The 27,861-nt window shown below is 38.9% G+C and overlaps 1 protein-coding gene across 1 annotated transcript in view; it reads left to right on the top strand.

Moving 5' to 3' along the window:
* Nucleotides 1-25,245, top strand: part of LOC141961773 (cytosolic phospholipase A2 epsilon-like) — a 34,449-nt gene extending 9,204 nt beyond the window's left edge. The window contains exons 4-21 of the mRNA XM_074909090.1: nt 2,286-2,422; nt 3,122-3,253; nt 3,874-3,914; nt 10,360-10,402; nt 10,994-11,057; nt 12,384-12,526; nt 12,677-12,766; nt 13,467-13,504; nt 15,183-15,318; nt 17,456-17,592; nt 18,790-19,012; nt 19,924-20,038; nt 20,807-20,944; nt 21,215-21,322; nt 22,157-22,348; nt 22,817-22,986; nt 23,987-24,173; nt 25,037-25,245. Coding sequence (XP_074765191.1) covers nt 2,286-2,422; nt 3,122-3,253; nt 3,874-3,914; nt 10,360-10,402; nt 10,994-11,057; nt 12,384-12,526; nt 12,677-12,766; nt 13,467-13,504; nt 15,183-15,318; nt 17,456-17,592; nt 18,790-19,012; nt 19,924-20,038; nt 20,807-20,944; nt 21,215-21,322; nt 22,157-22,348; nt 22,817-22,986; nt 23,987-24,173; nt 25,037-25,245 — 2,303 coding nt within the window. The remainder of the gene's footprint in view (nt 1-2,285; nt 2,423-3,121; nt 3,254-3,873; nt 3,915-10,359; nt 10,403-10,993; nt 11,058-12,383; nt 12,527-12,676; nt 12,767-13,466; nt 13,505-15,182; nt 15,319-17,455; nt 17,593-18,789; nt 19,013-19,923; nt 20,039-20,806; nt 20,945-21,214; nt 21,323-22,156; nt 22,349-22,816; nt 22,987-23,986; nt 24,174-25,036) is intronic.
* The last annotated feature ends 2,616 nt before the right edge of the window (nt 25,246-27,861 follow it).

The following is a 27,861-nucleotide window of genomic DNA, read 5'->3' as shown; positions in this document are numbered from 1 at the left end:
GTCCTCCTCAGAAACAACTTGCTCAGTCACTCCTTACTGCAGTGAATTGTACAGCCTTTCTTCATGAAGGCTGTTGGCTTGTCTGCCACATCATACTGCTTTATTACCTTGTATTCTGGTCTCAAGAACAGATTAATATAATATTTTTACACACCTGAGGTGCCCTGAATCCAGAACTTGGACATCCCAAGGATTTGTTTAAAGCCTATCTGGCAGAGAGATTTGAAAACTTTTCAGGAAGAGTATTTTCTCAGCAGAAAACTTGTTTTCTGAAGAAACTCAAATTATTGTGAAAAACCTGTTCATTATTTGTTTGCAGTGGTAAGAATATTTCAGGCAGTCTTTATGTGTTCTGAAGCATTAAAGAGGCAAACATTTCAGTTAGTTTTCCCCAAAACCTCAGTATTTTCAGCTGTGGGAAAATATCCCTTCTCTACCTGTTTGTAATGGTAACAGTATTCTGCTTGTTAGAATTCTGAGTTAACATTTATTTCCTCCACTTTAGCTTTCCTGTTTTTCTCATTAAACCTTGGGGTTTCCCGTGTCAACGTTTGGTTGTTTTTTTTTTTTCATATTTTCTAGTTAGTGAAGTGCTTGTGCTTAATTTATTGAAGCAAATCTTTCTTCTTGGTCTTTGATTCTCACATTCTTATCTACTTCACCAGTGAAAAACAATATGTTTTTAAAATATTTCTCCCTACCATTGTTCCAAAGCAAGATAATTTTAATAGATTTGGGTATAGGCCTGGAAATCTAGACTGTGTTTTGGGCACTGACACTGACCATGTTGTGGGATCTTGGGCAAGTCATTCGAGTTTTCTCAATGTCCTTATTTGCTTAATCCTTACATTACCACTGTGAAGTAATTCATCAGTGTGTCTCAAGCCCTTTGAAAATGGAAGATGTAGCATTAATCATCATTAGCCATTTATATTTTCATCTGCCTACACTTGTGCCTCTGCTGAACATCTTATTGGTCTTACACTTCTGATCAGGTTTGGCTAAGGCCACTTTCTGGGAACGCTTTCCTTCCCACAGTCATTATCAAGGTTTTGCTGATTGTGATTGCATGGTTAACTACATGATAAAGGCACAGCTTGGAAAAATAATGGCTGGTAGAAAAACCTAAATCTGTAGTTGTTACTGAAAGATAAAGAGGAAATACTTGAAGAAAATTGTACTTAATATGATGTAATAACACTGTTACAGGTTTGGAGCGTGATGCAGGGATTGACTGTGGGTTGAACTGTTTGACCTCTTCTGACTCACAGGGTCGCTGTAAGAACCAGGTGACTGGTTGAGCATTGCTAATGTGAAATAGGGAGCACATGTTTTGCATTATAGGTATGAGAAAAAGGCTGTTGCCACCTGCATCAAGCTTCTGCAAGTCTCACTGCTGGCAGTTCTTCCTTCAAACTGGGGGGGAGGTCAGAATATAGAAGGAGCTGATGTCTTTGTTGGCACTCATGGCTTCCTTCCCCAGATATGAGTGATGACAGGATTCTTCCAGTCTGCAGGCAGAGTAGTAGGAAGGAATAGAATGAATAGTAATTTAACTGTGATGCTGGAACTGATCTTGTTTTCCAAAAGGATTGCTAAGAAAGACACAACTTCTAAAAATTTTGTCAAATATATGAATGAATATGAAATTGGCACATTCTGATTTGTGACAAGGAAATCAAACTTTACAGCTTTAATGGGCGAACACTTTACTTTTTTTGGAAAAAAAAAAAATAAAAAAATCTGTTGTTCCTCGTTTAAGCCGGCACTTTGATAAAGGCTTTCAATTAGTTAATTACCAAATCTGGGGAGGAAATGCTAGAAAACAAGTCTGCAGCCCAGATAGCCCAGATAGAAGGTTGTGAGGTGTGTTGTCTGAGCAACAGAGGAGCCACCCTAGAGCTGCTGTGAGTGCACGTGGCAGAGGACATATACTGGTAGATATCCTCATGGTTTGGTAACATTAAACTGCCCCAGTTATTTGGATAGTCATGAATATAAACCTAAATGCAGCATGGATAGGTGTGCACGTACTGCATGTGGAGTACAGTGCTATTTCAAATATAAAGTAGTGTTTTAAAAGAAAAGTAAGCCTGACTAAAAGTGAAAAGGTGGGAACGAGCATGGCAAAAGTGTGAAGATGTTTCTCTTTTTCTGTGAGTGCTTCACTGTGTTATTTACTCCTCACCCTATATATTTTAGTGTCTTATGAGTGTTAAATGTGCACAGTGCAGTAATTCTCTTTCTGGATACATTATCACTCTGCTTATCTTCTTGTTATACAGTCACTCTTTCAGATTGTTATGTGACACTGTGGCTGCCTACTGCCTCAACCGAGAAGGTTCGGACCAGAACCATCAGGAACAGCAAAAACCCTGTCTGGAATGAAGCTTTTTGTTATAAGATCGACCGCCGAGTCAAGGTAGTGAAAATAAATGGTTTTCACCGTTTACTGTCTGTAGCTAGTCAGTAGATTATGCAAAACTACAATAAACCAAAAAGTATATAGTTAGTTTCCAAACGCAGGAGGTAAAGATTCCTCCGAAAAAACCTCTGTTGCTTACACTCCCCTTGGTATTGTCGTGTTCCAGCTATTTGTTACTTAAATATCTACTATACTGAACCAGTGAGAAGCAATTAAATGCCCTGCAGAATATGGCCTTACTATCCTACTCCTGATCTTGACATGAACAAGTGAAACCTAAGATAAAGATCACATAAAAATAACAGTAGTTCTAGGTATGGTGGAGAGGAAATCCCTTAAACATTCTTTATGTACCTCTGTTTGGTTTATACACTTAGAGCCAAAGGCCATAAAATAAATGTAGAAACATTTAATATGGTTATTATCACAAATTCATGAATGTTCTGCATGACCTGCGTGTCTTGTTTCATTTCCTCAGGCAGACAAGCATGCTTCTTTGTGTATGTACAGTTATCAGTAACATGGAGTCTAATGCTCCCAAATCTCTTTCCCTTTTCTGTTTCTCTTTCTCCTTTTGCCTTCTTCTCCTAAAACTGGAGAGGGGAACAGAGGAGAACTTAATTTTGAGATTTTCCTGCCTTATGGAATTCTTAGATATAGAAATAACTCCATTATATTGTTAACCTCTTTTTGCAGAATGTGCTGGAGCTAAAGGTCTGTGATGAAGACACGGTCACCAGGGATGATGAACTCTGTACCATTCTCTTTGACATAGATAAACTCACTGTAGGGCGTACTGTTCGAGTGAAGTTTCAGCTGAATCCACAGGTGAGCAATGGAATTGGTGAGAACAAAAGCAAATTCTTTCCTTCTATCAAAATATATCCTTTTACAGTGCTTCATTATAGGAAAAATCTACTTAAACTGTATTTTGCTGCTGTTATAAGACTCTAAATCCCCATATTTGTGCTTCATGCTAGATTTTCTTAGGAACAAATCTCTCTGCTAAAAATCTAGGATGGAACCACCTAGATCTAATTATCCAGTGACTTAATTCTGAATATTTCTGGCATGTTTGTTGGCTGTTAGTATAATTTCTGAATTTTCAGCCACTTCAAATTGTAATAATATTAAAGCAGCTGATTCTTTTTGTGTTGGGAATCAAAATCTTAAAAAGGCTGTTATAGCACAATAGCAGTTCTTACATCTGCAGGTTTATATGTCATTTAGATTTAAAAAAACCTGGTTTTAGCAACTGCTTTTTCAGTATGTTAGAATTCAGTATCTTCAGTTGACACCACAGGATGGGTTTTCAAATTATTTTTATGATCTGGGAATTTTCCTAAGTGTTATTCTAAATATATATATATTTTACAAATTATATGTGACTTGTATGATGAAAGCTATGAGGAAAAGTGATGCACCTTTCTTTTTCCCCCCCTCTTCAGGCACGTGAGGAGCTGGAGGTGGAGTTCACATTGCAGAACACGTGAGTAGAGTCCTAAATTCTAAATAAACTGTTGTATTCATTATAAAAGTAGTCTGGGAAGATGGTTCATATGTGACAGTGCTTCTTAAACCTACAGTCTCTGAAAGCAATATCTAGATGTTTTCACTCAAGTCTAGTTCAATGGAATTTCAGAATACATATTCTTAGATTTTAAATATCTGAAAATGTCATGTTTGTCCTGTTTGACTGCTACCTCCTAGGCACCAACTTCCTCCTGTTCTCTTTTTGTCACTGAATTGATACACAAGTACGAGGACAATTATAACATTCAGGAAGTTTTGACCCTTAGACCCCCTTCTTGGGGAATGTAGCTTTTCAAATCCACAGCATTATAAAATGCTCTTCTGTTGATCTGTTCAGCTCATCCAGCTACATATGGGTAGCTGCAGTAGACTTGAGTATCAGCTCCATCAGGGAGAGGAACTAATTATTCCATAAAGTAAGAAGCAAAGATCACTGTGGGAGGCTGAAGACCGAGCAACCAGGAAAACTGGAGGAGCAGCACTAGCTTCACTTGGTAGGCTTGAAAGCTATTAGTGGAGCCTGACTGTTTAGAGGATGTGGTTGCTTCAGGTAATTCATGCTGTGGAGAAATCTGGGAGCCTGTTGCTCTAACTGGAGAAGGAGTCTGGTTTGAGATCACAGATATTCTACTTGAAAGGATTTCTGTTACCAATTTGGTCCACGTTATTAGACTGGAAGTGGTGTTAAAACAGTCTTAGTGAAGGGATGGTATTGCTGGGAACTTCTCAAGGCATTTGGGGCACTTCAGGAGGCCTAGCAGGATAATATACTGGTGGAGATTTTGAATAACATGTTTATTCCTAACAGAAGGGGAAATTGGGACTTGATGGAGAAAGGGCAGTCAGTAGCTCAGTGTTATGAATGCAGAAGGAAAGATCTCCCAGAGTTCAAAAGCAAAAAAGCCATCAGAGATACACGAGTCTCAGAACCTCCTGTGACAACTCATGAAGACTCACAAGGGTGGATTGTTTGTTGTTTACACCAAAACTGGCAGAAGGCCCAGCAATGACAAGGCAAATGATGCCTACCACAGCTTAAGAGTGTCACGACATCAGTAATGGTAATGGGGGAAGGGAGTTCCAGTAGACATCCCAAATGACCTGTCTCGGGTCTTCCTTCATTTGCAAGTTAGAGGATGGCTTATGGAGTTGGCACATAGGATCATACTCTTGATAATCCTGTCTTTTGAAGGGGGAGGTCCAGGTAGGTTGTCTGGCTTGGATATTATGCCCAAGTGGGTTTGCATAGGAGGACGGATGCTGGAATTAGTCTCAGAGAATGTGTGCACCAGCTCTGTATCCAACTCTTCTCTTTGGCCTTGCAGCCAATGGCCTTTTCCTGGAGATGTGTTCAATAGATAAAGTCAGAAATTTAGGTGTTGTCCGAGTAGGAATTTTACTGGTTGGAAGATGATGGTTGGGATGTACAAATAAAAAGGACCCTTGGAAGTCCCAAGGAACACATTTTAAAAAGAATCACAGTCATGGCTCAGTTGCTACAGTGAGAACACATCTGATCCACTTTGAATTCACAGTATGGTACCTGGGTGACCATGTTAATAGTTGTGATCTGAAGAACTCCACACATAAAGGGAAGAAATTGCTGCATCCTAAATCAGGGAATATCCCTCTGAGGTTCCAGCAGGACAGAGAAAAAGGAAGACGCTTCTTTGGGAAAATGGGCTTGTTGGAAGGCAGATAAACATTTCCCCCACTATCCCTCATTTGCATTTCTTGCATATGCATGGCAGTCAGTGCTGTTCTGCCCATCAGTCAAGTCTGGAATAAAGGCGTAAGCACATCTGAACTGGTTAAATACTGTGATTTTGTTAGGGTATTGAGAGGGGTATTTTTTCCCCTCAACATTAAAAAGAGTGATGTCAGGAGTTAATTAATGAAAGGGTTTGTGTGCTAAAACTGGAGACAATGGATCACATTACCTGTGATAAACCAAAAAGCCCTGGAAAGTTCTGAAAGACTGAGCTGAAGTAGCTGAGATAGGTCACCAGAAAGCTATGGACCAAACCAACCTCTCCTGTGTTAAACAAGCCCAGCAGGTTTTGGCAAGGATTTTTGGCATTGCTGGATGGAAGAAGTGGTGACAGAGATAATTTTCAGAGGGGGAGACCCAACCATAGTGCTAACAGGAAGTATAGATAACCACACAAGACAATTTCTATGAATCTGATATTGTGATGGGAACAATGAGAACGTACTTCTGGGGGTAAAAGTGGCAGTTTCTCTCTGAAATGAATAATTATTCCCACCATCACATTTTGTCTGACACTATTTATCTGAAGTAGTTTTTCATTCCTTCCACATCTTCATTTCAGATTTTACCAGTTGCAAAATTTATTGTATTTAGCCTGTTCTTTCTTTCCAGCATTTCAGATGAATAATATTACACATGAAGTGTAACCCCAGGCCAAGAAAGTTTCCTGGGTTGCACCTACCATAGTGGCTTTGTCACTCCTATTTTTGTCTGCCTATTGACCTCACTGCAAAAACTGTGTTTTGTGTTACTTTTACCAAAGAACATTGTAAAATCCCCTCACAATACACTGGTGGGCTGTATGAGATTGGTTCCTGCATTCATTCCTGCTATCTTTTATTTAAAATGGAAGAAAACCTTCATTTTGGTAGCTCGGTTTCTGCAACTGCAAGATGAATACCCTCTCTAGCTTTGCCTGTCTTATGCCACTCCTGCAGTACCTGCAAACGGTCACCTCTCTGCTGCCACTACCCGTGGCAGGCACAGAGAGACAGATGCGTTGAGCCTAACGACACAGAGAGGAAGGCATGCTCCTTCCTCCAAGTGCCCTTTCACCAGCAACTGAGCCAAGGGATTGCAAATGCCTGCCCAGTGTTTTATGGGCCCATAACACAAGCCCAGCTGGCGTGAGAGCTGCTGCCCTTGAGCAGCAGTGACGGAAAAGGTAAGGTCGTTGTACACAGGTTGCTGATTTGTGTACTTCAGTGCTTTTGTGTTGTTTTCTGATGATTATCAACGGTAACGTGGGCTTTCTCCCCTGTGTTTCCACTGGTAGGGTCCAGAATCAACATGAGCCTGTACGAGTTGCTACAGAGACAGGGTCCCGCTGGAGTAGGTGGCTTCGCTCGCTCAACATCCCCCTCCCCTCTGACTTCTAATGAAGCCCACACCTGATACTGAGGGGCCACAAAGAGACTTCTGATGAACTAAAAGGTACTTGGAGTTTCTAAGGAGAGCTCTGAAGGCCCCAGGGTAGTATTTGCTGGGTCTGCTGATCTTCATTTTGGCCTATTTCTATCTTTCAGATGTCCCAAGTTGAGGAGGTGCATCTCAAACAACTTCTAGAAGAATGAAGGACCACTCTTACACACCCTTTCTTCTCAGCTCCCCCTCCCTTTTCTTTGTTTTCAAATGTGAAAGACGATGTTTAAAACAAAGCCCGGCTAACACAAATAAATGTAAATAGGTGTACAAAAAGCTGTATAAAATTTAAATATTATTGAAATATGGCAAAAGCATGATTTTTAGAAAATAAAAGTCTTTTTTTCTTTCTGTAGTTCTGCTGTGTTATTTCAAGAAATTTCTCCCATGTGCGGGGGGACCAGCAGATCATGCTAGCCATTTGGTTTGGGCACTGTTGAGGAAAGTCTCAGAGTAGGCAGAATCTCCATCCATGAGGGGCCAAATGTACTGTTAGTATTTGTGTTTGTGTCAGAAAGTCACAGGGCCTCAGGAGCACGGAAAGCAAAAGTTTTAAGTTGAAAGATGACAAGCAAAGAATCTTAGAGGTGGATACAGGGTGGTTTTTTTTAAATTGAAATAGTACCATCCCCCTCCTCTTGGCTCATCAGAAAGCTCAGAAATGAAGCCTGCACTATGTGTAAGCTAATAAAAGAAGGGGAAGCTGGATCTGACATGACAGAATTAAAATTTTGTAAATAGGTATCAAAAAAATCCATTTTTTTTGTGAAATGAGAACAGTGGTCTACTTTGAATGAGAACCATGATATGAAAATCTGTGTGCCTGTAACTTCCCATACAATATTGCCCATTTCATTAAGTCAGGCATGACCTGAAAAGGAGAAGGTGTCAGTTTGATTCGTACCAAGTGTTGGGAAGTGATCCCTGCACTTAGTCTTAGGCACCCCTTCAATAGACATTTAGTGGAGAAGGATGCCCAGGGTCTCTGTTCCTGGCTTCCCCTCCCACAGGCCATAATATGCTCTCAATTCTCATAGTAAAACTGAGGTCTGCATTTAGAAAGGCCACAAATCACAAACGGTGATGGAGGAGAGGACAGCAGTATTAGTATGTGTAATGAGGGCTGTCTAATAGCAGGGTGGTTGTTAGGGAAATTACCAGCTAGTTCTGAGGAGTGGATGTTATTCAGTGCTCCAAAGATAGGCTAAATATTCAAAGGTCCCTGCCAACCTGAATAATAAGAGCTCTTCTGCACCCAGCTCAGCTGTGTTTCTAGCCACAGTCAATCTCCAAAGCCTCAGAGAAAGGTGAGTGCGTGCCTTTGCTCTTCTTAAAACAAGCATATGGATCATCAGATTAGAAAAGTAAAAATAAAAACCATCTGTCTTACACTGTGACCAGCAGAAGTCTTGAAATTTGAGTTATAAAAGTTGGAAGTGCAGTGTGGAGAATAATCAACAAGTGACAGTAGCTGGGCTTCCTTACAGCAGTGGTGGCAGAGGTGACACCCCAAGAGGGACATCTCAGATGTCAGTGCTTAGTGCCTGTGTTGTCCTGAGCCTTCCAAGCTGTTCTGTTGAACAGTGTAGGTTCTTCCACCCTGTTGAAGGTCATGCCTTGGACCTCCTAACTACCAGCCTAACTTTATACTTTGCTGATACCAATACCTCAGATAATATTACACTCTACTGGATATTTACCTCTACAAAGAGGGGTCTTTCCCCCTTCATTTCACCACACTATGCAGGCTGGGATCTTTTAATACCCACCATGCTCTTTATCTGCTTTCCTTATTTTTTTAATGAAGTATTTGAGGATAGTGACACCATATGTCATGTAATGTTACAACTATTTGACTGCAAAATAGCAATTAAGTGCAAAACTTTGTATCTGAAACAAAACTTAAGTGGTACTTAAACCTGCTTCCTTGCACACAGGTAGAAATACTAAACATTTTTTTCCCATTCCTGACCAATGTTCTATGAACTCTTTTAAAATATGCTTTAAAAAAAAATCTTACAAAATTCGTAAGAAAAATTCTTTATTCCAGTTTGTAATTGTGGGGTTTTTTGAGGGGGTTGGTTTTGACATTTTTGTTTTGTTTTGTTTTGGTTTTTTTTAACTGGAAATTTATTCCTGAGTGTTCTGCATTGTATTTAGCCAGTTCATAATTTCCTCTTAAAGGAAAATACTGATTTGGGCATGAAACTTTAAACTGCTTGAGCTTTGAAATTTTGAGAGAATTCTTTGTCATGGGAAATTTTACAAAGCTATTTTCATGCATGTTTATACTGAAATCTAATAGTTGTGATAAACTTTGTAAAATGGATAACAGTGTTATTCATCTGATTTTAAAGGAAGTGTATTTTCTAGTTTCAGCTGAGGTGAAATATGTATCTGTATAACTATGTGAGACTGCAGAATGTACAATCCATATGTAAAGTCTGAATAAACAGGTCATGCTGTCTGCAGGCTGAGGAGTTGGTCATCAGTCCTTATAATTTTATGTACATGTGTATTCCCCTTGGACTAATCTGGGTTACTGAGATACTGTATGAATTTACATCTGCAATTTAATTAAAAAAAAAAATCCTTAATGAGACATTGCCTGATTTTTCTGCGGGAAAATTATTTGAGAATATAAAACTCGGTGTCTGCATTATATGAATGCACTTCTGCCCCTTGATGGATAAGTGGAAACACATCTACACATACAGTGATATATTAAAATCTCTTGTGCATTTTGCAAATCACTTTGTAGAAGTGAGTACAATTTCTTCTACTGTTATGGCAGTTTTGGAAAATTGTGGAAATCTATGCAAGTGTATTAGTTTTCAAGTATAAAACCTTGGGTCAAACTGTGTAAGGATCAAAACAATCAAGATAGATGTAACATCCTCCAGCTCTCCTCAAACTCAGTATGTCACATATCAAAATTCATTACATGGTTTGCTAAATCAAGTATGAAAAAACCCACAGGAGTAGAAGCTCAGCTTCATATTCTATCATGGGTGGATGAAAAAACTTGCAACTTGGCTTCTCACCTAGAACTATGCTTGATAAAAGCTTTGAAGTATTTTTGAGTGCGAATGTTAAAGCCAGAAATGTCAAAGTTGATGGGGGGGAAAATGAGTAATATATTAACTCACAGGCTTAAATATTTGAGTTGTCCCAGCCATTACATTATATTTTCCATTTTATTTTTCAGTCTGGACTATCCTGATGGCATTATTACTAATGGAGTACTAGTGGTAATGTATATTTCTTACTATCTTTCCTGTGCCTTCATAACAAGTGTTCATATTTTTAACTCTGGAAAATTTGAGCTGTGTCCCAAAGTTGGTACTATCAGCCACACTGTCCTACTGAGAAAAAGGATGTGCTGTTGGCACTAAGGATCACTGTTTTCCCATCACTCTGTGTTGGCACCTTCTGCAAAGGCGTGCTGTGAGGCTGCTGTCAGCATGCATGTGCCACCTACTTTTCTCTATAAACTTGAGTTTCCCACCCGTTATTCCCACATTACACCCAGAACTATAGGGGTTAATGAAGAAAGTGAAAAAATGCTCATAAGGAGAGTCCCATATCTCAATACATCTATTATTTTGAATGAATCTCATCTTTACTTAACTGTCTCTCCAAGTTCAATTAGCTCATGAGTTGCTCCTCTTTACTTTCAAACTTAGAAATGTCATTATTGCACTCATGTTATCTGAAGACATAGCGATAGATAACAATTGTGTTCCTCATTGATCAACTAGAGGGGTTGGTTGAGAACAGCATGAATCACTTGCAATGACATTTACGCTTCTTTCAATCGTCATTTATTCTCTCTTCTACAGGCACGTGAGGTTTCCTGTTTGGAGGTTAGAGTGGATACAGGGAAGCTGAAGCAGCAATCCACAAGTGAGATTATTGCTTCATTAACCTATTGTTTTTGTGCGTGATTCACTTGTTATAACAGATGTAGAAAAATTAATAATCTGTTGTGCATGTTACTCTAGCTGTGTCACATAATACTTAGTTTAGCCATGCCCCGCCTTGCAGCAAGATTGTATCTGTCCAAATTCAAGTTAGTCAAGTATTTAGTTCTGAGGCAAATCTTAAACTGATGCAAAAATAGAGCTATATACACTAGAATTAAAAATTTGTTCAGAATTGTTAGTCCTCTTTGTTTATTACTTGTTCAACATGAAAATTTTTAACTAAGTTGGAGCTTCCTTTAAAATTATTTTATAATTAGTAAGTAGAAATCCTGTGTACTTAATTTGGGTTTGAGTATGTACAAAGTTTCTACATATTTAGGGTTCTGAAAGAGATTTTTTATTTTGGTTGCTTGAGCAAAAAATAATAAACTTAAGATCTTAAGTTTAAATGTAGAACTGTATCAAAGGCATCTGCACAAAATGCAAACCACCACCAAATCAGGACTTCGACTATAAAATGTAGCTCTAATAAATATAGCAGGACTCTTCACTAGTCCTTTAAGTTCACTCAAATAAACAGTAGCCTGTGTAAAGCTGCTCATGGGGCAAACCTCAAAAAATTGTGGCTGTTTCGAGATAGTTAATGAACAGAAAATTGACCTTTATGAAGAAATTGGTAGCAATGGTTGAGTTGCATTATAGGAAGTTTCAGACTGAAATGTAACATGGGGAGGAAAGGTTAGTGATCTAGAATTATATGCCTCTTGGCCCTGATCTTGCAAGAGAACAGCATACAGTCTTTCTGTAAATGTAAAGGTTTTCTGTACAAGGAACACAGCCTTTGGGTTGACAGTTTTGGTGATGTGTAAAGTAGTCTGCTTGATTTTTGGGTTTGAATCATTTGACTATTGTAGCGGACACAACATACAATAAAATGCACACGATGAACCAGAATGGACTGGCATCAAATGAATAACTCTTATTCAATGTGAATAACCCAAAATATCTTTAAACTGACACTCCTTTAAATCTAAATCTTGGTTTTATTTATTCATGGAAAGCACCCACCAAATAGCATGCTGCAGTATTTCAAAAATATGTGATTTCTGTATGTTAATGATTTATACAGATCCACCAAGATGTTTTATATCAGTTTTCAATCTGTTTTGGTCACCCAAAGTCTACTTAATCATCATGGTGCAAGGAAAATCAGACAAAAAGTGTGCAGAATAGAAGCGGATTTTATTTATTAAATTGTGATTGCTTGGAATAGTTAAAATTCTCTGTCCCCTGGCTCTATATTTAGACCAGGAGCTTACATTTACAGTGAAAGGATCCCATGAAGGAAGCCAGAAGATTTCCCTGGACTCGGACCCCAGCCTTAGGATCATCGTATTTCACTGTGTCATAAATGAGCAGACGAGACTGGATGTCATATTGCCAGAAGAGGTGTGTTCCCCTTCTCTATGTTACCATTAACCTCAATGAAATTAGAAAAAGAAATTAACGTAACCATTGAACCGGACTAATACTCTTAGTAGGAGAAGAGATGACAAACCTTTCACGTGCACATCCGTACTACTTTTTACATTGTTTCAGCTGACGGATAAAAATGAAACGGAGAAATCTGGGGTCCTTTCTTTCCCTCTGAATTCACTCCCTTTGCAGAAGGAAATAATAGTAGAAGAGGTGAGTGCTGTGAACCTTTGGAAATAAATATTTTAAAAGTGTGCTTAATATTGTCCTGCTAGAAATAAAGTTACCAAGTGAACAAAATCTCTGTGTATAATTGTACAGCTCTTTATTGGAACTGTTAAAAAAAAATAACCCTCATATTCACTTTTAAGGAAGCAGGTGTTAATAATTACAGTAATACAAAAGTCATTGTAAACCTGCATCCCAAAACTAGAATTAAGTGGTTTCAATGTACAAAAATGACTGTCATATGCACAGGCATTCAAAAATTTCTTTTTTGGTATTGGGGTAATTCTAGAAAGGCTAGTAATTAAAAAAAATAGTCTAGAATATGAGCTTAAGCCAGCTCTTGTCTAAACAGGAACACTAAGACTGCATTTGGATATAAATTGGGTTTTTTTTGAATAAGGTAATGTCTCATTCTTCTTGCTCCTTCTAAGTGTGCACACTATGAGGTTGTGTAACATGCAAGCTCCTGGCACACTAACTGCCCTAAACAGACAGGCCTGTTAGATGAGGGAGAATTTGATTCCAGAGCAGCGAGTGAGACTTTGGTTAATTGTACCAAAATAATGTCCTTATCTATATGAATTATTATTTGAGAACCTTGTCTCTTACTAAGTGTTGCTTGTGCTTGAAGTGAAGAAATGTTTTAAAATTTGCTGGTAATTAGCTTTATTTTTTGGATTTCTAGGATCATTCCTTTCACTTGTACTTGACAGCAAGAAAATGGTAAGATAGCCTCTTCTTGTCCTATCATCCAGGATTACTGTAAACTAGTTATCTAGGTTTTTTTCTATGACAGGTGGAGAGATGAACACCTGCCACGTGAGTGCTTTGTCCTGTACTCACGTGGTGCCTGAGGTAAGTGTAAATCTGCTGCAGTTACAGGATCATGCACTTCAATATGGGTTTATAAGCCTTGGTATGTTTCTTCAGAGTAAATTAGCCTATTTTATAACCACTGTTCTTAAACATGAGTAAAACTACACTACTCACATACTCATTTTATTGCCCATTTATGCCAACAGTCAGATCTGCATATGACTGAAATAAACTCTATTCCTCTTTAACTTCACAAAGCCACCCAAACAAGCACAAGGCAGCCTGGCTTCTGCCCCTTCTTCAGCTTCACTGAGCAGAATGGCAGCTGAGACCAAACCAGCTGCACCTCTGCCAACCTGTTCATAGGCGCAGAATTGCACCACTGATATGTAAAATTGACGACAATGAGCTTTTATGGTACAGCTGAAAACTTCATGTGGTTCACAGCATCCTTACTATTGGGTGATACACAGAAGGGAAGCCAGGTGGATTTTCAGACCATGGGAGCGGTTTCTGCACATGAAATGCAGAGCATAGGAAAAAGAGCTACCTGCACAATCTCAGCCCTTAACAAAGTATATTGAAATGTAAATCTAACAGATACAGATTTACAGAGAGAGCAAAGGAAATTTTAATCTACTGCTTAGAAGTTGTTTGTTTTTATAAGTTCAATCAGTTGACCTTGTTCTGTTTTCACAATTATATTGTGATATACTAAATTTGCTGGAGAACAGAGGTTACTAATATTAACTCTTGAAACATTCATGTTTGTGAAATATTAGTTAATGTTCAGGATAAGGTTTGCAGCCACCAGAGGGTGATGTGACCCAGAAGATTGTCAATATTGAGTGCTCTTCTCAGTAACAAATACATTTGCGTTGTTGGAGGCACAAAATGTTAGCTATCATTTGGTTGGTTTTGTACCTTTCTTTCTGCAAATTTTTTGGATTGCATTTCACCTTTCTCAAAGAAAAAAATTCAGTGTGGCTGCCCATGTGGAAAAAATGATGGATATTCTTATATATTTGCAGGATGAAGCTTGCAAATGCTTATATAGAAATCTGTTCAGCGCACACACAGATAAAAGGCTGGATTTCACAGGACAAAGGCTGAGCAGGGACTGATGTTCACTCTGTGGTTCAAGCTCCATCACACAGCTCATTAGGACTTACACTTTAAATACTGTTAGTGAACTGTCAAAACCTGAGAACATGTGATGGTGGCATCACTTGAGTTTTCCAGGATGTCACAGTGACAAAAAGGAATGGATACAGAAAAACTTATTCCTGAAATGACCTCTTTAGGTGATCTTTCCCTGACTTGTGTGTCTTGTCTTTGTGCCTGTGTTCACAAGAAATCTACAGCACTTTGGGAACTTCTCTTCATCCTCACTGCTAGTCCTTGCTGGAAATAGAAATGCTCCTTTTTTTTTTCTTTTTTTTTTTTCTGTTCCTTGATCAATGTGCAGACTTGGAAATAGCTTGTTTTACAGATAATTTGTGGACTTTACTGATTACCTGCCCTAGAGGTCTTGAAATCAGCTATAAATGACATGTGTGTTGATTTGTCCTGTTGTTTGTTGCAGCTCAGGAGACCTGGATGTGCGCTTGGGGTTTAGTCTGTGCATGGAAGAGCAGGACTTCCTGCAGAAAAGGAAGAAATATGTTGCTGCTGCTCTGAAAAAGATTCTTCATTTGGAGGAAGATCTGAAAGAGCATGAGGCAAGCCAATACAGTCCCTGGTAGCAACTCCTCTCTGAGAATTGAGGCCTGGCTCACAAATTGAAATACAAATAAAAAACCAGATCAGTTAATCCTGCTGTTCTGGGGCAGGCTTGGCCACCTAGGGTGGGAGATGAGCAAGAGAAGCAGTAGCTGGTTCATGCAGCAGAGCAGGGGAGACAGATAATAATGAAGAAATTCTTCCCTGTGAGGGTGGTGGGACACTGGCAGAGGTTGCCCAGAGCAGCTGTGGCTGCCCCCTCCCTGGCAGTGTTCAAGGCCAGGTTGGACGGGGCTTTGGGCAACCTGGGCTAGTGGAAGGTGTCCCTGCCCATGGCAGGTGGGGTGGGAATGGATGAACTTTAAGGTCCCGTTCAACCCAAACCATTCTATGATTCTATGACAATGCCTTTACAGCTTCCAAAACTTCTCAACAGCTCCTCATTTCAGCCAATTCCTGTTTATTCTTGATATTGCTCATGGGTCTCGAGAGGAAAATTTATAGTGGTCAGACATGGAACAGCTGGGGGGATGCTGCCTGGGAAATAGTGTGTCTTAGCTCAGTAACAGAGACAAGGTGGTAATCATGGCATTTGTAAAGGATTTTGAGGGGAGGAAGCAAAAATTTTCACACAGACATCTGAATAAAAATACTTTGGGTGGTTTCTGTAGCAGAAAAAGTGTATTTTTGGGAAAACTGACTACTAGAATAAAACCATCAAGCTGGAAGAGTGAATCTTACAGCATCTTTGAGTTGTATAGATGAAATAGCTGATGAAAAGTCTAGCTTGGTCACTGTAGCCCCTGCTTCTACCTCCATAATACAGTCATAAGTTTTGTAACTGCTTATGCCTAGCTGGGTTGTTGAAAATCAGAAAAGTACAAACATACTAACAGCAAAAATTCTCCTTAGCTGACAATTAAAAGAAATGATGCTGTGGATAGGGTACAGATTTTAAAAAAAAAAAAAAAAATTACAGAGCAGAGAATAATACAGGCAATAAAGTATTCAAGAAAGCCAGAAAGAATATTTTTACATAGCTGTCTAAGAGTTTCCTGACACACAGAAAAGCAGTCGAGGTGGTAAGACCAAAGCTGTTTTTTGAAAAGGTCTAATTACTGTGGCTCCCCTGTTCATGTATTTTGGCTCTCCTATTCATATATTTAAAATTGTGGAAAAAATTCCCTCTACCTTCTTAACTGATATATTTGAACGGAAAAGAAAAAATAATTAGAATTTAAATTCATAATGAAAAAGGTTACAAAATGTAAAAAGCAAAATATAACTTTTGGAAATTATTCTAATTTAGTTAAGATGATCAGATTTTTCATTATTATTTTATAACATTTCCTAGATTTTAAATTCTTATTGAGTTTTGTGTAGATAGAATATCTATGTGGGTGACTTTTAATTTCATAAAATGGGAGAAATATTTTCTTCAAGTGATATTATTTGACTTTAGAACAGCAGATCACCTGATAAAATTAGAAGCTAATAGCTGAAAGGTATAAATAGACATTTTCCATAGGGGATGTAAGCATCACACAACTCAAGATGCTAACGGAAGCGAAGGGTGTGCTAGATCAGGAAAAGATTAAGAGAATAGTCTGTCTCTTCAATTACACTTGGACCTTGGAGTGGGGGAAGGCCTATTGATGATTGTGCTTCAGGACATAAAGTAATTAGTGGCCTGAGGCCAGAAATGCTTTGGCTGTTGTGGGGTATAGCCGATTACAGGGTGCTGTGCATTCTTCTGAGACACTGTTCATTGTTGGAGGCAGAATCACAGATCCCTAATCTGCTCTGGCATGGTAAATCCTGTATTTTTTTTGGCAGCTTCTAATAATACACTTTGAGACGAATTCCAGGGTGATGAGGTTGATTTCCAATTGCATATTAAGTAAACAGCCTCCCACCCACCTGATCTGAGTGGGTAAGACATAAGCCTTCCCTCTCCCATCAGGCAGGTGGTGGCAACAGAAGCCTTTTGCAACAATCGCATCGTTTTTTGCATGAAGTAACATCACTTCTTGTATCAATGACTGTAACCTGTTATCTGAGTTTGGCAGTAAGAAGGATTGCCTGTCTCTCATACGCACACAGTTATCACTCCTTCTGCCTTGCTGTGTTGAACAGGTACCGGTGGTGGCCATCACGACAACTGGGGGAGGGACAAGGTCGCTGACAGCGATGTACGGCAGCCTGCTGGGTCTCCAGAAACTCAATCTGTTAGACTGCATTTCCTACATCGGTGGTTTATCGGGTACCACATGGTGAGAATGACCCAAACAAGGTTTATGTTTGTACATTCTGCTCAACACTGTTGACTATTTGTACAGCCCCATCAGCTTATATGGCATGTAGTAAAGCAAAAGCATTTCCATTTTCCCCACAATCTCCTCTGTGTTCACTTAGAGCAAAGAAACAAAACATATTGAATAAGAAATCAGTCATCACATTCAACAGCTGCTTTTGTCACCACACTGACATGGTCTATGCCTGATATTTTGATGTAAATGCTCTATTACCTTTTCATATTTTATCAATTATACCTTAGACTGAATGCAACGAATTTGTCTTTAGACTGGAAATTGAAGAAAGATGGGAAGAAGAATTTATGCCTGCCATTTGCTGGTTATTCTCACTTCCATTTTGGATTTAGAGTGCATCTCCCTCTGGTAAAAGATGTATTTGGGGCTAGTGGAATTAATTCTGTCACAGACGGTCCAACACATGACGCCAAGTTACTGACCTCAGAGAGACTGCAGCTATGGTTGCTCATTATAAAGTGCTCTCTTCTCTCAGTGGGCAAACAGCAGATGAAGTCATACTTAAAATAACTTAAGTATTTAATTAAGTGGGTTCTAGGTAGCTCCACTCCTCTGCCTCAGGTTGGAAGTGGAGAGTTAATTTGCACTGAACTGTGTGTCAGTCCTTTATATAAGCCCAAACCTTAACGGCAGGTTTGTCCTAAGTATTCGCCAAAATTCTTTTAACTTCTGTGTATGTATGTGGAGATCTGAGTGTACCTGTTACAATTTTAGTAAGAATGGCTGTACCAGGACATGCTCAAGACACAAGAACTGCCCAGTTCTCTCGCTAGCAGGAGCTGATAGCAGATTGAGGAAAGAGTAGTGACTGCTCCCTAGAACACTCTCCACCTTCTAAGAAATGGATTTTCTGAGGACGTGTGGGGTCTTTGTATTTAATAGCCTTGAATAGTTGTTTCTTTTTTTTCCTCCCTTGAATTTCTCATATCATTTTTGAGCCCACATAAACTTTTATCATCAAAACCAGGAAAGCTTGGACGTTTTGTCTGCTCCTGAAATGAGAGTGTTTTAGGTGTGTTTAATTTTTAGTTTAAAACACTGTAAGAGTTAAGAAACAGGCAAACAGTTTGCACAAAAGTTCTCTGAAGCCAAACCACAGTATTATTCCTCTTTCATTATTTTCTTCTAATGTTTCTTCAGGACAATGGCAAACTTATATGAAGATGCTAATTGGTCTCAAAAATACCTGGAGGATGCAATCAAGGAAGCTCGCAAGCAAGTAACCAAATCCAAGATCTGCTGTTTTTCTTTGGATTGTCTGAAGTACTATTACAATGACCTGATGGAGAGGACTAAAGAAGGACATAACACTTCTTTCATAGACCTTTGGGGGCTTGTCATTGAATCCATGTTACATGATAAGGTACTACTCCTTTTCTTCCAGAAACTTGATGAACTTCTATAGCTGTAAAGGAGAAGAAAATAAATCCTGAGATGCCATTCAGGACTACTAATGCAAATAATTAGCTTAGTGGTTGATTAAATTCTGTATATTCACATCCATTATTAAAACACTACTCTTGCTTTGAAGTGAGGCTGACCTTGAACTGCAGGAGCCACAGCATTGCAGTCAAAGGTGTTTGTTGTTCTTAAAGAAAAAAAAAAAAATCTGACAAAAATTATTTTGAAATGTAAACTAAACACTTTGCTAATAGTCTGATTAGAAGACTTAAAAATTTGAAATATTTAATTTCACTAGCATAAATGAAGACATACATTTATAAAGTGACTTAGTTATAGAATGCATAGGAACATGATTCAAATTGTGGGAAAGACCATTCTCTAAATATGTTACCAAGTTTCAAGAAAGAGTGATAGGTATTTTGGTACTTTAAAAATAGTATAACTTAAGTGGTTTCCTTCTGGCTCATGTTTATACAAGGAAGTTTTAAATTGTCATGTGCAATAGAATATATTCTTGCATATGAATATACTTGTAAACTGTATTAAAATACGATCAACTCTTCACTGACATCCAGCCAAGGAAAGTACCTTAGCCACATATTTCTTCCTGCAAATGTTTTTTTTCCTTTGCTGAATCTACAGTTAATCTCTCTGCATATCTCAAAATCTGAGAACCCCTATAGGTTGTAGCTGCTTCTTATGGGATACTTGCCAAGTTTGGAATATCTCATGGTAGGTATTTCTGAACAATTCAGTGAGCTGAGAACAGGAAAGAGAATCTGGATAAAACCGATAACTCACATTATATTATTTCAAGTGCAAGGTTTTTTTTTTCATCTCATTCCATTAACCATTTTAAATCAAAACCAGAAAGACGAGCATAGACTCTCGGACCAACGGCAGGCAGTGGATAATGGTCAGAACCCGCTGCCCATCTATGTGGCCATCAACCTCAAGTCCAGCTATAGTGCTCAGGCATTCAGAGGTAATGGGTTACGATTTAGATTTCCTAACAACTTTATAATTTAAGTAATCTGAAATAAGACTAAACGCATGTAATCAGCTTTAATAATACAATAGTCCTTTCATTCTAATAGCAGAAAAAAACCACCACCTTTAAAAATTTCAGATAACAGTGACTAACTCTTAAAAATAAAAAATCCAAACATTTTTAGTGTTTAGAATTTGGGTTCTCTACATTGTCAGAAGCAAAAAAATATAGTTATACCACAGAAGATGCCAAATTCACAATTTATCCTGGTCACAAAAACCTTTTAACAAAACTAACTTGTGTGATGGTTCCATGTGGTCTTATTTCGGACGATTAAAGGGAAAACTATGAATTTTTGGTCTAGTGGCAGGAAAATCACTATTTCCTCTAGTATTTATTTCCACAGTATTTGTTTAATATGAGCAGCTGAACTCCCTGTCACTGGTGCCCTAAAAGGAACAAGCTATACATGAGTAATACATACTTTTGGGTAAGATTAACTGTGGGGAATGCTTATGGTTTCATTCAAACCAGAGGTTTTTCTGCTGGAGATTGCTGGATCACCGCCTGGGACTGCCCTCCCTTGATGTGAAAGGACCTTAGGGCATTAGTACTGTAGGCAATACAGATACAGCTATAGCTGGTGAATGGCATATTATGAACTAGCCAGTGTCTTTCTCATAATTTGTTCTCTAGTACTCTTCTGTTTAGCAATAGATAACATACTATTGTCTTTTCATGATCTGGCTGCCGTTGCTGTAGAGTGGCTGGAGTTCACTCCTTATGAAGTCGGTCTCCTGAAATATGGAGCATCTGTTCGTGCAGAACATTTTGGAAGTGAATTCTTTATGGGAAGGATGGTGAAGAGGCTCTCAGAGACTCGGATCTGCTATATGCAAGGTGACTACTGCCTAGAGGGAAAAGTGGCCTACACGGGAGGCAGCTGGTGTGAGTGAGCACGTGGTCTGTGGTGGACAGCATTGGGAAGACACCAGCAAACAGGTTCAGCAGGTGTGAATTTAGCAAGGATATACTTAGGAAGTATGCCCACAAAGATATCCACCCAGACATAAAGGAAGCATCCAAAGGGAAGGACTGAAGGTATGTATCAATTAAAATTCTTCCAAGACTACTCCATCAATCAGTTTCTATTCTCTCTTTCAATTACAGGCATGTGGAGTAGTATATTTTCCATAGATGTGATGTATGTCTGGAATTTAGCTACTGATTCAGAGGACTTTTGGTGCAGGTGGACCAGAGACAGAGTAAAAGATATTGGTGAGATGTTTTTGTGTTGTGGTTTTGTTTCGGGGTTTTTTTTTTTTTTTTTCACCACCAATTTCTATTGCTTATATTCTGTGCAGGGGTCAAATACCTAAAGAGATACTATCAAAGTCAGAGAGAGAGATGAGGAAAGCAAAGCAGAGGTGTCAGCTAAGAAATTTTTCTGCCTGATTTAGAACAACTAAATTGTGCTGCTTTGACAAGGCTGTACCTTTTTCTAAAGGACATACAGACATAAAACCAGTCTCCAGCAGGCATGTAAAAATCATGTTGTATAAGAACACATCAAGATTGTTGGGATACAGTCCTCCTTGGCCACTAATACCATCAGCAGAGAAAATGGCTCTTTCAGAGGGCTGTTTTCTCCTCTAAGCTGCCTGCCCATGGAGAAAGCTCTATTTTGCTGTTCATTAGACAGGGAACCTGGAGTGACTGGCCTCTTAACTTAGCTCATGTTTGCAGCTGGGTGATATTCACAAGCATTCTGAAGGTGTCCTGTTCAAATGCCAGTGTTTTCCTCCTGTATGTTTTGGGACTTGGCTCCCCCCTCCACCACACGCTGCAATAGAGGTGGTCATCGTTCGAGGAAGCCTGGAGTGGGAGGTGGTGCTTGCTGCCTGGCAGCTTGCTGCTTGCAAGTAGCTGCCATTTATTTCACTATCTATTGCTGAGTTTTATTTGGTAGCATAGACTTTAAGGGCTTACAATGACGTTTGATTTATCTATGGGGTGGGGGGATGATGGCAACTGTGGTTATCAATTACTCCATTTTTAAAATATTGATCATTTCAGAAAAATGTCCTAAACTCTGAATTTTGCTTCTTGCAGAGGAAGACCCTTTTTTGTCCATGAATCCCTATGAGGTAGACACATGTCTATGCACTCCCTCGAGCGTCCTCTCCTCTGCTCTGCGAGACGTCTTAACAGGACGCCCAACCATTGCACAGTATCCTAATTTTATTAGAGGCTTCCAGATGCACAGCAAGTACCTGGAGAGTGAAGGATTTTCTACTTGGAAAGGCACAGTAACACCGTCTTTTTTTCAGTAACATTTTGAGGAGGTTTAGGTTTGGGAATTCCTTTGTGATTTCCAACGAGGAGGAAGAAACAAAACTGACTTCTGAAATTCCACTCCTCCCTACTGCAAATGGAAGACGTAGAACCCAGATTTGAATAGCATTTCATTTTCCTGAGGGGTTTGAGGGGTGAAATTGAATTTGGTTGTCTGGCGATTGTGTCCCAGTGGACAAGGTGAGCTCAGCCTGAGGAAACAGAAGGGATCTCCCCTGTGGGGCCAGAGCTGCTTGAGGTGCCCAGAAAGAAAGGATAAAGCTGTCACCTCTCTAGATCAGTGCTGCTAGCGAGTCAAAGGCAGGCAGGGAAAATGGGAGGGGGGTAAAATTCTCCATTCTTCCCTCTTTAACTTTCTGCAGAGCAGCAGTCAGTCCTGGTTTTTATTTGTTGTAATGAGAAATGTTTGTGTTTCAGACACAGTAATAGACTCCTTCCCAAATAAACTGATGGAAACAGCAGATGACGAGCTCTCCCTGGTTGATACTGGTTTTTTCATCAATACCAGCTACCCACCACTTCTGAGATCAAAGAGGGAGGTGGATGTCATCCTGCATTTAAATTACAGTGGAGGGTCCCAGACACTGGTAAGAAAAGCCATGATATTTTTTCCTTCATGGTCTCTTCCTCTCTAGCATTCATCAGTTAAACCAACTAATTTTCCAGTACTGGAATGGGAATTAGATGATTATTATCTGATTTATTATTTAGATTATTAGGTGATTTATTTCTCAGTAACTAAGAAGGATATTAGAAGACAATGATGGATATAGGCATTTTAAAATCATCAGGGTCTTCACAGCAGTGGATCCAAGATTTTTTGAAGATCTGACTGATGAGTGTTCTGGAGTTCTAATACAGACTTTTATTATCCTTGAACTGAGCAAATTACAGAGGCAAGGGAAAGTCCTCATAATATTTTAACAGATTAAATGGGAAAGCCTATGTGTCTCTGTTTATCTCATATCAGGCTTAGCGAAATGTACTGGCTGATGCTGGACTTAATTAATAATGAACAATAATATAATTAGTGTTGCATATATAATGAGAATAATATAAAAATAAACATAGGCTTATAGCAAATATAGCTGTTAAAGTTTTTTTTATGAGGTCATAACGTATGTTGATAAATGTATTTCTTAATAGGGAGTCATTACCAAACAATCAGAAACTATTCAGAGGAGAGAAAGATTGGAAAAGTGGTAATAATGACAAGGTCAAGACATTGATGCAGAATAATCTGGACTGATGTGTTCCTTCTCCATTCTTGCAGTTTCTTTGTCTTACCCTTCTGAACCTGTTTCATTGGACTTATAAAATCAGTCCTGTGGTTTTTGGCTTCATTTGCAAGCTCAAAGAAAGTGACTCTTTTCTTGTTTTGCCTAAAGCAGTGCAGAAAATAAGATAAGTTGCAATTACTGGTGTGGTTATGGCTGTTTCCACCTGAAACTTAACACCTTCCCAGAGGAAAATTCAAGCCTTAGAATATTCATGTTAGCTGCTGGAGTTTAGAAAATCCAGATCTCTGGATCTTTTTTGAGTTTTGATTCTTTGTATTAATTTTGTTTATTTTATTCATACATCCAGCCTCTGGATCAGATTGCAAAGTACATCTCAGGGCAAGGAATTCCATTTCCCAAAATTGAGATAAGTGAGGAAGACAGGGAAAACTTGAAGGAGTGCTACGTGTTTGAAGATGCTGACAGCCCACAAGCTCCAACAGTGCTTTTTTTCCCCCTAGTAAATGACACCTTCAAGAAATATAAAGCTCCTGGTGAGTCATCTGCAGCTAGCAATCTAATAAAAATTCAGTTGCTTGGTGTGTGCTCTCCATATCTAACATCTCACCATCCTCTCTGACCTTCTTTACAATGCCGGCATTATCAGTCTTATCACTGACAAAAATAACTGGTCTGTGTCAGTACGTCTGAACCATCAGAACTCTTGAAACTTTCCTAATACATTTGAGATGAAAATAGCCATTTACTCCACAGGACTTACAAGAGATAGTATGAAGGTAAAGCTCCCCAAATACGTACAGCATCAGTGATAGATCCTCAGCACAAGTTGTTTTGCTCTACAGACTTGGACTTGTTATGCACTGCTGCTTACAAACAAAGGTGAAGACAAAACCTTCTGGAGGTTTTGATGTTAGCCCATTCATCTGGGTTTTGTTCACATATTTAAAAGTAATCTCCCAGATTGAGGACTCATTCAACAGAGAACTTTATTTTTAATATGAACTATGTCCTCTGTCTGAGTGCCATCGTTTCTCCTGAACTTTCGATGAGAGGGTTGTTATTTCATCCAATACAAGAGTATCTTCTTTTCCTTTTGCTTGCTCTTTTCTAGTTTGGGTAACAAAGACTTTATGTTGTCCAAGGAGTGGTCCACAAGAGCTGCTGCTGCTAATATTATTCTCATTCTGAGGTCTTTGTGTTTACATTATTTTTGGACAGAGGTTTGAACCAGAGGCTGAAGGATACAGTGCTACTAGAGTAGTTCTGTGTCCCTCTGGAAAATCATATCTTTCCCTCCAAATATCCTTTTTCTACCTATAATTACTTAAATGACTGATATGAGACACATATTACAATAAAACCTTATTGGTGCATGTCCTTGTGGTTTGTCTCCCAGGTGTGGAAAGGAGCCCTGAAGAGATGGCTGAAGGCAAAGTTGATGTCTCCAGCATCCTCTCCCCATTTACGACAAGGGAGGTGTGTTTCAGTGAAGAGAATTTTGACAAACTGGTGAAACTGACTGATTACAACATCCTGAATAACGAGAAGTTTATTATTGAGGCCTTGCGCCTGGCAGTGGCACGGAGGAAGCAGCGGAATTATTAGCCACTGCCCACTAGCTTTGACATTCCGTTTCTTGGGTTGTCTATTATCTGGTGAATATCAAGATGTTTGATGATTGCCAGTGATACCTGCGGTAGAAATTGCATCATTCTGAGAACGTGCTGGACTCCAATTCATCCTATTTACACGGCTGTTCAGATGAACAGATTGGAATTTACCAGTGGTTTAATTCAAAACAAACTTCAAAGCAGCAAATTCGTGTTTAGTTTTGTTACCTTATTACTTTACCAATTTATATATATATAAAAAATGTATAAATTAATACAGTGTTGTGTAAGATAATGGAATATGTAGTACATTAAAATGTGAATCAAAGCAGTATTTATATGGAATTTTTTTCTGTCTGGAAGAACAGCAGACCCTTGAACTGGATTAACTATTTACCAGATAAATTCCATTGTGTTAGTCTTGCTTATCTTAATTATTGAAGGTTGTCATCTCTGATTTGATTGTCTGTCCACTATGAAGAGTTTTATTTAATTGGTTTTCTTCACTAATCTTTGAAAATAAGTTGTTACTATTGGTGTTGTAAAAATCTGTACAGTTTTCACCATCAATAAAAATACTCTTGAATTAGGTCGTCTTTGTTTCAGACAATCAAACAAGTCCTCTGAGCTGCTATTCACAGAGCCACTTATATTCAGCCTAAGTAGTAGTCATGTTACCCAACTTTCATTTTCTCTTGGAGTTGCTGCTGACTATCCCGTCTCACTCATCTCCACTGCCTTGACTGTCCCTGAAATATGGCATTGCAATTTCTTCCAGTGTGTCATAAGATGGGAAGTGGCTGCTAGCTGTTTGCAATGCAAAAGGGCCTTTTGACATCCCTTCCAGATGTATTTTTTACAACTGTTAAACACTTACTTGCAAATGGTCTTGTGCAGGGATTGTTCTGAGAGAGTGGTTTCTCTTCATCAAAAATCCTAGAGGTCTACTAGGGGAAGGGAACTGCCAAAGTCTCTCTTCTCTCAGCTCTGCCACAGACAGGTCATAAGCTCGGTCTTTCACAACAGCAGTCCTGCACTGTGGAGCTGAAATACACAGAGAGACTGGTCACAGCAGCTCAACAAATGCTTGGGATTATCTTTCTTTTGATAATAAAAGGCTCCTACTGTTGCAGTGAACTTCAGACTGAGTCACCAGAGCAGAACTGATGTTGAGATCAGGAGAGTCTCGATTATGCTCAGAAGTGACAAATCTGTTTGTATGGAACAAAATTCTGGAAAATGGATGGGAGAGAAAGATCCTCTCCTATGGGAAAAGAAATAGCTGGTGGCACATCTTAGAGTAATTTGGATGGTGGAAGAGGGGGAGTGAGCCATGGTTTCCACCGATGAGCATGTTCGTTGTGTTCATGCACCTGAAACACTTGAAAGGGCATGGTGTAACCCTGGTTTCAGGTAAGCATTGCATGTTTAAATGTAGATTATTAGCCCTTCACAGGTGAGACAGCTGTAATTGTGGTTCAGCTCCAAAATACTAGAATATCAGCTCATGGGCTTCCTCTGGGTCTTTTCCAGAGATATCTTTGGATTTACTCCCATGGTTGCTAAGACTTTTTTGCTGGAAATGAAACAGAGCAGGAACGAAGATGTTTCAGCCTGTTTTACAGGGGAAACTTACTCAATAACAGGATGGGAAAAAAAAGCCAGATAGGTGTATGACACAGCCTGAGCCTGATTAACCCTGCTTTTCATCGGGGCTAATTAGCCCATCTTATAACCATGACTAATTGCTGTACTGACATAGGTGTGCTGCATCCCAAGTCAGCCTTGGAGTATATCTGCATTGTGTCCTGCTGGCTGATATGAAACCTGCCTTTCCCTATCTGAGGGAGCTCCTCCTACACTCAGGATTATTCTTCAGCTCTTCCTTCAGCTTCTCCAGTATTTCAAGAACATTGCAATAGTCTTATAACTGAGCTGTTTGCAATCTCTCTAGGACTATTTTCCTTTGGGGTTACCTTCCATTGACTGCTGCTTTTTGTGATCTGTTAGTTATCCATCCTTAACGTGTTTAAAGTTTTTCTAGGTGACATTTGTTGCATCTAGTTCTTAAGTCAGAGTGCCTTAAAATGACAAATGTTTGATGACATTCAAATGATATCATGTCTTGTGAAGTTACCTTTATCAATCAGTTCTCAGTTCTTTGCAAAGTAGTTTATTTGGAATTTGATATTTTTGTTAAAATTCATAATAGCTAGGATGATTTTTTTTTAAATTCTCACATTTTTTTATTTATTATGTATTCACTTTGTGTATTCCCTCACTGAGACAGGGACCACCTGACATGACGTCCAGTGCCCTGCACAGTGAAGCTTTATAAATATGAGGACATGAAGAATACAAGAGAACATAGAGAATAATTAACATTAATTTCAACATTAATTTCACCCTCCCAAATGTATTCTCTTGGAGATCATTCACCGAGGCACCTTAGTTCAGATGCACAAAGTAACAAAATTTTTGAGAAAGTAAGTGAATTTTTAAAGCTTTGCCTTTACAAGGGAAACTCTCCTATAGTTTCAACGGGTGATTTGGGAATTGTTTTGTGCAATATTTATTACTGTAAATGACACTGAAAGACAGCTTACTGCAT

This window comes from Athene noctua, chromosome 6 (assembly GCF_965140245.1).
Source record: "Athene noctua chromosome 6, bAthNoc1.hap1.1, whole genome shotgun sequence".
In the NCBI taxonomy this organism is placed as follows: Eukaryota; Metazoa; Chordata; class Aves; order Strigiformes; family Strigidae; genus Athene; species Athene noctua.
Note: the sequence above shows the minus strand (reverse complement) of the source record. Positions and strands in the feature narration are given on the sequence as shown.